We start from the raw sequence: 11,527 nt of genomic DNA, 5'->3' as shown, positions 1-11,527 counted from the left end.
CCTGAGATTCAGTATTTGGTTTACCAAAAAGTACATGCATTTTAACAGACAAATCAGATGCAAAGTAGCACATTTCACACACATGAACATGAACTAAACTGAAAAAATATTTCATGTTTGGTTACAATTTATTCACCTGGATCAGACTGTATTTGGGGTAAACAAGATGAATTTTTGTTTGTTTTCCACCTGTGTAGTTCAAGGGAATAGTGGGCAAATTACTTTTCACTGATGTATTCGAGTTTAGTATGTAAAATTGTAAAATGGAGTGTACTTTTAAACAATAATTAGATCAAAATAGAAGAACCTTTATGGCAAATGCATCTTTTCATACTACCTAACACAATTCTAGAAATTTTAATTAGAGCATTTGAATGGTAAATCTTCAAAGGGGATCTTATGTTTTTCCAGTTTAGATTGTTATCATTCTTCTTATTTGGTAGCCCACTTCCAAATTAAGGCTCCCAAGAAAATATATTCCATATTCTACAAGCACATGCCAACAATCCAACATGCATGTAAAAATTACAAATTACATTAGGTAATGTCTTATGATCTTATGTCTCTTTAGTTAGTCCACAAAAAGTTACAGGAGCACTGTCAGTCACAGTAAACTCAGAGTTCATCTCCTCATCACCAGAGTCACTGCTGTAGTCAAAAGAGTCTTCCTCCTCCTCTCCAGACTCAGCCTCTTCTTCCTGCTGCCTGCGGTGCTGCATCTCCTCTAGGCCCAGGAACCGCTTCAGCAAAGCTGCCACTGCCTCCACATCACTGACAGTAGGTAGAGGAAAACTTAAATTCCTATTTTAATTCTGCAAATCATGCTTCTTTCATTTAGTAATTTAATTTGTACAGATCTGTTTCACATCACAATAGATTATAAAAACAGATTGTGACAATAACTTAAGGGTAGAAATCATCTTAATAACTGCATTAGTCCTGCAGTGTTTTAGAATGACTATTAATGTATAAGTCTTTTTTGCATTGTTTACCCTAGATTTTGAGCTGCTTGAGTTGAGATCTTTAAGATAACATTTGAGAGAAAAAAGAATGAGGTAAGAACTACTAAAGAATTTTAATTTCTGATTTTTTTCCCCCTGGAATTGTTGGATTGTTTCGAATTCTACAGAAACCCCTCTGCCAACATAACCAGTCATTTAAGCTGCATACATGGTAATGTTTAGACAATTTAGATTCTGATTCTTGATCAATGTTTATGTACCTGGCATCAATAAATGCTGAATAAAGAAGTTATTTTAATTTTTTGGTTTTTAGTGGAGAAGGGTTCCGATTGATACAGTGGCATCGCTTGCAGTGTCGCAAATAAAGCTCCCACAGTTTGGAGAAAATTAACAGTTACATTTGTGTTTCTGTGTGACTGACCATTGAGTCTATGGCAATACGCAGTTATGGGAAAATCTATTAAAACTAGCCAGGCTGCTGCCTTCTGAGAAGCAATTTTTCCATTCCATAGGTTGACTTGGTTGCATACACACCGACATCAGGAACAGTAAAATGAGGTGAACAGGCTGACAGTGATGTCATTAAAGTGGACCATCAATTACTACAAAAAGGTTCTTATACAAACATTCATACTTCTTTTAGCTTAACCAAACTAATGTCTGCAAGCAGATCCGGAGAACTGTGCAGAAGCACTTCTGTGGATGTAGAATACCTTACTCAACAGGATGTTAATTTAAGCTGTTAGCACCAAAAGGTATACCTCCGTCCTCCAACTGTGGCACTCTGAGTTAGGGGGTAGGAGAAGCCTGCAGCTAACCGCAGCATTAGCAGATAGCCCTTTCCTAAATAGCGAACCCTCTCTTCCTGGACACAGATGTCACACAGCTGCCTCAGATCCAACACAACTGAGAGTAAAAAAAGACATAATATTAAACATTAAATATTCTGCTACCAAATCAACAAGACTAATTGTTGAGAGGAAACTGATCTCACCAACCTTTTTCATGACCTTTCCTCCATAATGTCAGGAAGAAAGCATACAAACTGAAACTTTTGAGCTCAATCAGATTCTTGGTTTTGTCAAACACAGCCTCCTCCCACTCCTCCATATTCTGCATTGCCACAAACAGACAGCCGGTCATATAGAAAAGCTTCCAGAAGATGCTGTCTATATCGCCACATAAGAAGACAAAAACAGTTTCAGAAAGAAAATCTGGAAATTTATACTCAAACTGATGTAAAATAAATTTTGCACACCTGAGCTGTAGTATGCAGCTGCAAAACCAACAGATGCAATACCTGCAAACAATACACAGTAAAAAAAAGAAAAAAAAAAAAGATCTATCTCAGATCATTTCATTGGGAATGCAGTACAACCAGAATGTGTTCCAGTGCTTACCAACAAGGAGAGACCAGGAGCGAATACCTGGCGACCTCTTCAGGTGGAGCAGGTTGAGGCTGTGCTCCTCTACTGTCATGTAAACCATCTAAACACAGAAGAAGTGAATTGCACTCTAAGATTTAATAGACCATTTTAATTCAGATTCTGTTATTTGAATCTTAATGTATTTTTGTCGGTCTCCCGAAATCTAATTAACTTTGAAGTATATTTCACATTGTATAGAAAAGGATAATGTAAGAGAGTTGTTCAAAACTGCCCAATTAATGTAAAGATTCGAACAATAATCCTGTACTACCACTCACCTCCAATTCGCCCTTATGTCTCTCAATCACTAAAAAGACAAAAAATAACTCCTATACGAAGAAATGCGAGCATTAAATTACAGGGAAGTTGATGTTGTTGCAACTGTTGTGAATGGGCGATACTTCCTTCCTGGTTTGGTTTTTCCTGATTGGATAGATTCATCCTCACTTCCGTCTGAGAAATAAAATAAAAACTTAACACAAAAGGTATTTAAAAAAAGAAAGAAAGAAATCGCCCAGCTCTATTTTAGAGACAGCATATCTTATATGTGTTCATTTTTGTTTATTGGTTTGCGTCTATCTAATACATTTTTTAAAAAGCGTTTCTTAAATCTATGTTTCTTAAATCTATATGAGCGAATCTCGAATGAGTCGTTCGTACTGGATCGTTTACCGATTATGATCATCCGCCATATATTTTGTGAATATTGTGTTGTTTCTGCCATGTCAGACTAACTTTGCCAATTTAATGTCATATAAACTCGAGTTTAGTAGATTTCTATTTTATTGTTTTAAAAACTAAACAAATTTTAAAGGAAAAAAACGCGTTTTAGCTAATGTTCTTAATTGTAGGGGGAAATTATATGTATTTACACCTAACAACATAAAATGATGATGTAAAGGAGAATGTCAGATAAATTATACAGCTGCACACAGGTGCTCCTCTGCTGAAATAAATGCACAGACGAGCCAAATGGTTTGACTCAATTTAGCGAGATGGATTTCTCCTCGCTTCAGAGTTTTGCGCATGCGCTTTGCCTTTGCCGGGCTCTCCAATGGAGTCGAACGTTTACTGACCTGTGTGTGTTATGGGTGAATATTAAAAGCTTAGCGTGTTAAAATCGGCAGTTTCTTCATAGCGACATAACCGCCGAGGCTGAAGCGAGCACTGACTCACAGAGGACATAAGTCGCCAGTGATCGAGCGTTTGGTAACTGCTGTTGCGTTCACATGCTACCGCTGTCCGCTGTCCTCACTGTCCTGTAGTTTTCTCTGTACGTCTTTGTCTGGAACCGTCCGGTGAGTTGCCTCAAAATTCGACCTTGTAATGTCAACACAGACGCTGGCATACTGTTGAATCAATGGCACACTGTCGGCAAGATGGTTCTGTGACGCAGTAGCGTATTTCATTGAACGAAAGCTAAATGGAAATGTGTACATTTTGACTTAGGACACCTTTTATCAGATATACGGGATGTTTTATCAGATATACGGCTGTTCCTAATAATAACACCTGAAGCAATAATATATGCAGAACATCAGCACAATTTATTGTTTTTACAAATCTTTTAATTGCCTCTGTCCCTGTGTATATAATTATCCATTTAGTTTGTTTTAATGACATGATGTCAGCATGATTGAGCTGTTGCATGTGATTAGCGCACTGCTTGTGATAGGACTGGAGGGTGGGGCAGACTGAGAATCCTACACAGTATATGTTTCCTTTAATCTGCAAGGAGGAAAATGTCAGAGGTCAATCTCACAAAGCGCAAAGAGAAGTGTGAGAACTGCACCAAACAGGTAAATTTCTGAATCAGCATGACTGTATCATGAGTTACAGTGTTCATCCCTTGGTTTTGGTCCTTGTCTTTACAGTGCAACAAGAAAAACAGCGATGATGGGGCTGGCTCTCTTCAAGAAAAAGATGAAATCGGTGGACAGGTAAATAAAAGGGTACATTCAGTTCACTGTTAAGACTTGGGAATTTAAATCCTGACTAATTTATGTATGCTATTTGGGGGGAAAAAAGTTATATTATATTTTAAATTAGCTTTGGTCGATGTTAAAGAACATTTAGATGGTTTGAGTGGAAATCCATAACATCTGTCACATTTACGTTACAAGGGATGATGTAAATAATTTAAATTATTTGAATAACACTTCTAGCATAATAAAAGTTTTTCCATCACCTATTTGGCTGTTTAGCTTGATTATTATTTGTTATGCTGGAGTTAAGATGTCTACTTTCACACCTCCAATTTCTCCAAATGCATAGCCCCATTTTTTTATCATCTGTACTGTTTCATGGTATGGTTTAGAATGGAGTTCAGATATTTATGATTGTGTTTAAAGCGGTTGATCAGCAATGTTTGTTGCAACTGAACATTCATTATGTTACGTTGATGTTTTATGACTTTACTACACTTTACTTCTGGAATTACTTGTAATAAACTTAATTAATTACTTAAATAATCTAGTGGCGTTAAAAGCAATGATCAGTTGTTATGTATTTGTTTAGAATGGCTTGTTAAATCTTGTTAGAGTTTAATCCTTCACCTTTGATGTTACATTTTCTGCTGCCTTTTGTTTGTTTATTGAGGTCCTTAATCTTTTAAGATTTTTTATTTATATGTATTTTATTCATTATATACATTGTTAGCAATGTGGATGGAATTGTGGGGAAAATCATCTTTGACTGACTGGAATTTATATCATCCCAGTCGGTGAGGAGCTCATGCAGGCACTGGCAGAATTTATATGCGTTGTTTCTATTTTCGCTCAATCTCGAACTACCTTTATGCCCCTTTTGGTCAACATTCACTTTTTCTTCATGCTTTTGACACTGCCTGTTCAGCCACTATCAAAGTAGCATCTACGGGGCTAAGAAAGGCACAGTAATTCAGATCATTCACAGACCTTGTTCCCCAGTGGTAGGGCATCTTGAGCTCTGTCAGAGCAGAGGTGACAATTTCTTCCTTCAAAAAGCTCTTGAAGACACAGCTCTTCCTAAAGCGACTGCTCTTCCAACAGCACTTATTTTTGCCCTCACGTCCTCTCTCCTTCTCTCCTGTTTATATCCCTCTTCACCCCCTCTCCGTAGCTCTGTAGTGTCGGTTGTTGCCCTTGTACTACCGTACATAGTTTAGGACTGTAAGGTAGTGTTTTATTCACATAGGTATCCATTACGTGGTGGCTTGATTGTGCCTTACAAAGTAAGTCACTTCCTACAAAAGTGTTTGTTATTCATGTTTTCCACATCAAACTGCGGCCAGAAATAGTGCATCACATTGCTCAGTCAACAAGATACAAAACAAACTATTCTTTTTTCCCTCCTTTCAGGTGAACGAAGGATCCCAGTTGTTGCTTAGTGCCTGTTTATCATGTGACGGCTGTCTCTCTGATGATGAGAATGTGAAGATTTCTCAGCAGAGCCTGGAGGAAGTGAAACATGTCCTAGCCCTCAACAAGGTTCGCAAACACACTGCCATCTATATATTAAAAAAAAAAGTACATCATGTTAAGCTAAACCTGACATTGTGCCCGGTGTTTCATTTGACAGAAATGTGATGCGTCAAAGTACAAGGTCCTGGTGGCATCGATTTGTCCACAGTCACTTCCTTTCTTTGCAGTTAAGTTTGGAATGGAAGTCACAGAGGCAGCACACAAGCTCTGCAGCTTTCTCAAAGGTTTAGGTGAGCAAAAGTGTTGGAATCGAACCAACACTCATACTTAAAATCCCACTTGTTATTCTGAAAAATGACTTTGGTGAACAGGGTTAAAAGAGATTAACATGTGCTGTTATCCTTCAATAAATATGTTAAGAATTATTGTATGGATTTCTCTGCAGGAGTGCATTATGTGTTTGACACCAATCTAGCATCAGGTTTCAGCATCTTGGAGTGTCAGAAGGAATTTATTCAGAGGTATCGCAGGAAGCACCACGACTCCCATGCATTGCCCATGTTCACCTCCTCCTGCCCAGGTAACATTGACTTCCGCCCCACTGGAATGCCCTCTTCCTCCTCACATTCTAGATCCTGGTGGCAATTCTCTTCTGTCTGTCCGCTGCTTCTTCTAAGGCTGATAAATGTGCACACAGTTCATTTTCATGCTGTGTGCTGAATACATGGAGAAGTTGAGATAGCAGCAGGGGTACTGCAGAGGAAAGATACAACATGTATCTTTAACCACTCCCTTTACTGAAGATGAATCACAAGAGTGAATAATTTTAGTCTTTCTCTACTATTCACTCCTACATGCTCTCTCTCTCTTTCTCACTGTCACCCTCTATCAGCAGAAGTTGTAAAGAATGCACAGCTGTGTGTACATCCCTTAGTCATGTGGAAAAGAGAGAAATAAATTCATCAGTTAAAATTTAAATTCTGTTATGTTGTTGAACACAGTTTTTGCATTTCTGCTTCATTTTCTTATTCTATTATTAACAGACAGTAATGTGGATGTTTGCAGCCGGTTATATCAAGAAGTGTGCCAGACTGTGCAAGATATGAATTGGATTCTATTCTGCACGCGTGTGTTACAGGGTGGATCCGCTACTCAGAGCGTGTGCTGGGCAGTTTGGTCACTCCTCACATCTGCACAGCCAGGTCTCCACAGCAGATCATGGGCTGTTTGGTCAAAGACTTCTTCTGTAAACAGCAGGTGGGTGTCAGATTCACTCATCTGCATTGGTCCGTTTATTATTTATTTGTAGTCAGAAAACGACAGACTCTTAGCTGTTATCACAACAGTATTTGTTAGATTAAATGATGATTTATAGTCAGTTGAGAATTCACATCACATATAATAAATATACAGTATATCTGCTGGTTTATTCAGATCAAAAGTGAGATGTGCTTTACTGAAGTGGACTTTTTTTTTTCTTTTCTCCCAGCAGAAGTTGAGTCCAGACAAAATCTACCACATGTTGGTGGCCCCCTGCTTTGATAAGAAGCTGGAGGCTGTCAGAGAAGACTTTTACAACAGCCTGCTTGAGGCCAGAGATGTGGACTGTGTCCTTACGTCAGGTCTTTTTTGCTTTAATGTGGTGTTAGAATTATATGTACAAACCTGTTTTCTAAGTTGTATTTATAGATTCTTGTAAGCTTAAGGTTGTTAAAATTACAGGAAATTGTTAGCTCAAGAACCTCAATAAACCATGAATATATGAGACGAGTTAACTCTGTACTTCTGGCAGGGCGGCTTGCCGTTATTGTCCCTGGTCTGAAAAGCATTTATTGTCACCTGCTCCACCTGATTTGGTGTGTTATTTTAGTGTAGTGATGATTTTTATTGTGTTACAGGAGAGATCTTTGGCCTGATGGAGCAGAGGAGGGTTTCAGTTGATGAGCTGGATTCTGTTCCACTGGACCATGTGTAAGTAGTTCTTATCCCCAATTTTTTTTTGAAATAACAATGAACTTAAGAAATCAAAATCCTGTGCACTTAGTCTACATCCTCCACCACTAAATCTTATCAAACTCTTTCTATTCTGTCCCCACTCATCACTAACTTCATACATTCCTCCTTTCCCTCTGTCTCTGTTCCATCAACCCACAATCATCTCTCAATCTTTACCGAGATTCATTCTGGTTTTCGTCCACTTTACAGCACTGATACAGCTGTGGTGAAGATCGCCAGTGATCTCCAGATCTCTCACTATAGTCATCTCTCATCATAGGCTCCTTAACCGTTTTCTACTGATTTTAGTAGCCCATTTTTTTCAAGTAATGAATCACCAACCTCAACCTTTACCCATCCTTTTCAACACCTACTTTCTCCTTCTTGGTAATATATTAAAATATATATAAATATATAGTTTTGCATGAATCACTCCCAAGTCTCAGATGAGTGCCACACTTCTTCACTTCCACATTTTCTGCTTGACAGGAACTTTTTTCATTTACTCAGGAACTAGAAAAAATTGTTACTCTTCCACCAAAATTAACCGTCCCCAAACTCCCTAAAAAATACCCGGTTGTGTTCTTAATTCAGACTAGGAGACTCTGGAGATGCGGTGCTAATGAGACATGAGGGTCGAGTGTCTGAAGGCTTCTTGGAACATGTTTTCAAATATGCCGCCAAAGAGCTCTTTGGTTTGGATGTTCATGAGATCACATATAAGAACCACAGGTGAGCCACCCTTTGAAACACATTGTTGTTCTGTTCTCTCGTAGAGATTTCTTTCTATTGATTATTTTGTAAAAATTTGAAGGCTTAAAAGCAACAGACTGGAGGTGTTGATGTTCATGTCGCTTTATATTTTGTAATAGCATTTTCAATATTTAAACTTAATGTAAATGGCAAATATATATATATATATATATATATATATATATATTTTAAATCTAAGTCTAAAATAGCTTCTGCTGTTTTTAGTACTTGTATCACTCAAATGAGTGTTCACAGGTTTTGATTAGCATCTTATTTCTTCAGGTAAATTTTGTATCCTTTATTAGGAACAGAGATTTCCAAGAAGTGACTCTAGAGAGGGATGGGGAAACTCTGCTACAGTTTGCTGCTGTCTACGGTTTTAGGAACATCCAGACACTAGTTCACAGAATGAGAAAGGGACGTGTGCCATATCAGCTGGTAGAGGTGCTGTCTTGCCCCGGAGGTAACGCAACATGGTTTTAAAGAATATTCAAATATAATTTCCTGCAGTTGTTAAGGAATGTTTTCTTGTGTTTCCACTCAGGCTGCATAAGCGGCCGTGGTCAGGCTGAAACCATGGCGGGCCAGCTGGATAAAAATCTCATCCAGCAGATGGAAGAGGTCTACAGTAGTCTACCAGTGCATCTCCCAGAGGTCACCCCGGCGCTGCACACCCTCTATCATGACTGGCTGCAGGGCCAGGACTCACCACAGGCCAACATGCTTCTGCACACCCAATACAAAAGCCAGATTCAGAGCCAAACACAGCCCCCACACATGCAGTGGTGAGAATTGATGGAAAGTTAAATATGAACCCTGAATGTTTTGACTCTGCTGGCAAAAAATTGTCAAGCTCAAACCACAGCTGCAGCTCCTCTGCAGGACCACAAGAGGATGATGTCTATTTGAGCTATGGAGTCCGCTTGTCAAAACTGAAACCGGGCCAATGAATCCAAAAAACACGTTTTAACATTTTATGCAGACTGAAAAACATGAATATAACATGCTTTTGTAGCCCTTCTAAAAAGAGAAGATGTCTGTTGCAACCAAGAACATTTTGTGTTAGTTTCTAGAGCAATAATCCACATCATACAACTACCGTACTGGAGCGGACAAACTGAACCTGTACGCTGAATGTACTGTATGCATAAGTGTATCGGATGTATGTCACACGTGTTCAGTCCAAGCTAATAAGTGATATTAACACAATCACTTATTCTCAGAAAAGATAATGTGTTCTATGATAACTATGCAACAGGGTGCGGTTTACTCAGCTGTCATTGAAAACAGCTGCTTTGTGAACAAGAGGTTAAAGGTCACCTATTACCTGACAGAGTGGACAGTCAGTTACATGATCTGTAATCCATCCTAGTTCAAATATCTTTCCATTCCAATAATTTCATTGTTTGTTTGGTATGTTGCGTTCCATTAATAAATGCTCTACAAACTACTTCACCTGAACATTTTACTTCCTGAAAATATTTTTTTGCCCGTTGGTGTGATAAGATATCATAAATCATGACTTATAAAATGCCTTTGGAACTTTTGTATATTGTCTTTTTACATATTAACTAGGATGAATGAGAACCGGTTACACACTCATTTTAAAAATATTAAATTTGCTACTTGTTAAAACAAAAATGCTAACTCTTTAATAAAAACACTCTGCAGATATCTGGTCTATATCTGTAAATAAGACCCAGTGATCAGCTGTATTTAAATTATGTAAATGTAAATTGACTTTATTAGTTAATTTGATATTGAGTGTTACAATGACAAATGGTAACAGAAAAATGTGATTATTAATGGGGTTTATTGTGGAGTTTAAATGTGGTTGTTTCTAAAGGTAATTGAAAAAGATTATTTCTTTCTTGAATGGCCTTAAATATTGAAACAACGTCATTGTTTTAAAAGTTTTTCACTGCCAGCAATATCTTCAAATATTTTCAGAAAAATGTTTATCTCTTAGGTCTTTCAGCTGTGAACATCTGAAATTTTTATTTTCATAGTATGCTATAATATTTCACATTATATTTGAATGTATTCAGGTGTGACACATTCCCCATACTGCACCTAGACTCCTACTAGATACAGCCCAGCTGAAACCAAGCCCTTTCTTTTAAAATACACCTTCAGAAACATGCTAGGTTTTGAACTCTGCTGAGGGGCAGTTGACCCTTGATATTTTTTTAACCGTGATATTTTTAAAACAGATTTTGTATAATTACCACATTGCATATACACTACCTGCATCATTTACACTTTATCCCATGCAGCAGAAACAGCTCAACAAGAGTCTGTGTCTGTGGGCTTTAAACTGCATGCCTGCTGAGGTACTCCTCGACTCTTGGACAGGTAAGTGTATATGAGATAAAGAAAAAAGGTCTAATTTTATAATTCTTCAAGGCTTATTCTGTTTTCTCTTTCCAAATGATTTCTACTCATTCTTTACTCATGGAAAAGAGACACTATAACAATTAATTGTTTGTATGCTTTTTAAGTAACTATGTGATGTGTAGAAAAGAAACCTCTTACTGACTTTATGTGAGTAATAAAATGTTTATACAAATTATACTTAATTGCTGTGAGGTTTTAAGCACGAGGTGTGTTTTAACTCATTTTCCCTTTGGTTGCAATTTTAAATGACAAATTTCTTTCTTAGACTGGTAGGCAAAGCAGTATAAATATTCTTTATACTTCTAGTATGTAAAGCAAAGAATGTCTGTAAATATACCTTCATATTTTCCAAAAGTTTATATTTGAAAAAATGAAATGGCAGACCTTTTAAAGTGTTTTTAGGAAAGACTAACCATTTAACAGATTCATTTTTAACCATTTCTCCTTTATTCTCTAGTGTGTGTCAACTCATCTACAAAAATCAAATGCCTTATATTACAATCTGACTCCATGGGGGGTCTACCTGCACAGGTGTTTCCAAGATGACAAGGATGTAATGTTACTGCAAATGGAAAATGGACAAGTCACCAAG

The 11,527-nt window shown here is 37.5% G+C and overlaps 2 protein-coding genes across 3 annotated transcripts; one reads left to right on the top strand and one right to left on the bottom strand.

Annotated features, from left to right (window-relative positions):
• Positions 1-109: 109 nt before the first annotated feature.
• On the bottom strand, positions 110-2,824 carry LOC130539251 (cytochrome b-245 chaperone 1 homolog). Its single transcript, XM_057057472.1, has 6 exons — positions 2,668-2,824; positions 2,363-2,450; positions 2,221-2,262; positions 1,961-2,131; positions 1,724-1,868; positions 110-771 (listed from the first exon to the last, which is right to left on the bottom strand). Exons 2-6 carry the CDS (start codon positions 2,448-2,450, stop codon positions 558-560), a joined length of 660 nt encoding a protein of 219 aa, XP_056913452.1. The 5' UTR covers positions 2,668-2,824; the 3' UTR covers positions 110-557.
• A 589-nt stretch (positions 2,825-3,413) lies between these two features.
• narf (nuclear prelamin A recognition factor) lies at positions 3,414-9,988 on the top strand. Of its 2 annotated transcripts, none has more exons than XM_057056701.1 (12): positions 3,414-3,687; positions 4,125-4,188; positions 4,264-4,329; positions 5,728-5,856; positions 5,948-6,080; positions 6,236-6,370; positions 6,929-7,047; positions 7,283-7,412; positions 7,689-7,761; positions 8,380-8,517; positions 8,844-9,001; positions 9,083-9,988. In XM_057056701.1, the coding sequence occupies exons 2-12, from the start codon at positions 4,132-4,134 to the stop codon at positions 9,325-9,327; spliced, it is 1,383 nt and encodes a 460-aa protein (XP_056912681.1). In that variant the 5' UTR covers positions 3,414-3,687; positions 4,125-4,131; the 3' UTR covers positions 9,328-9,988. The 2 variants fall into 2 exon arrangements, with proteins under 2 accessions (XP_056912681.1, XP_056912674.1); XM_057056694.1 differs by having other exon boundaries at positions 7,280-7,412.
• Positions 9,989-11,527: the final 1,539 nt, after the last annotated feature.

The sequence above is a fragment of the Takifugu flavidus genome, chromosome 1 (genome assembly GCF_003711565.1).
Source record: "Takifugu flavidus isolate HTHZ2018 chromosome 1, ASM371156v2, whole genome shotgun sequence".
NCBI lineage: Eukaryota > Metazoa > Chordata > Actinopteri > Tetraodontiformes > Tetraodontidae > Takifugu > Takifugu flavidus.
Note: the sequence above shows the minus strand (reverse complement) of the source record. Positions and strands in the feature narration are given on the sequence as shown.

What these genes read in the sequence shown, in the direction of transcription:
- narf (XM_057056694.1), top strand. Translation starts at nt 4,132, where the DNA reads ATGTCAGAGGTCAATCTCACAAAGCGCAAAGAGAAGTGTGAGAACTGC. An exon ending in ATGTCCTAGCCCTCAACAAG is followed by an intron (nt 5,857 to 5,947) that starts GTTCGCAAACAC and finishes TTCATTTGACAG; the next exon opens with AAATGTGATGCGTCAAAGTA. An exon ending in GTTCACCTCCTCCTGCCCAG is followed by an intron (nt 6,371 to 6,928) that starts GTAACATTGACT and finishes CGTGTGTTACAG; the next exon opens with GGTGGATCCGCTACTCAGAG.
- LOC130539251 (XM_057057472.1), bottom strand. Translation starts at nt 2,450, where the DNA reads ATGGTTTACATGACAGTAGAGGAGCACAGCCTCAACCTGCTCCACCTG. An exon ending in CTCCTGGTCTCTCCTTGTTG is followed by an intron (nt 2,263 to 2,362) that starts GTAAGCACTGGA and finishes TATTGTTTGCAG; the next exon opens with GTATTGCATCTGTTGGTTTT. An exon ending in GCCACAGTTGGAGGACGGAG is followed by an intron (nt 772 to 1,723) that starts GTATACCTTTTG and finishes ACCTACTGTCAG; the next exon opens with TGATGTGGAGGCAGTGGCAG.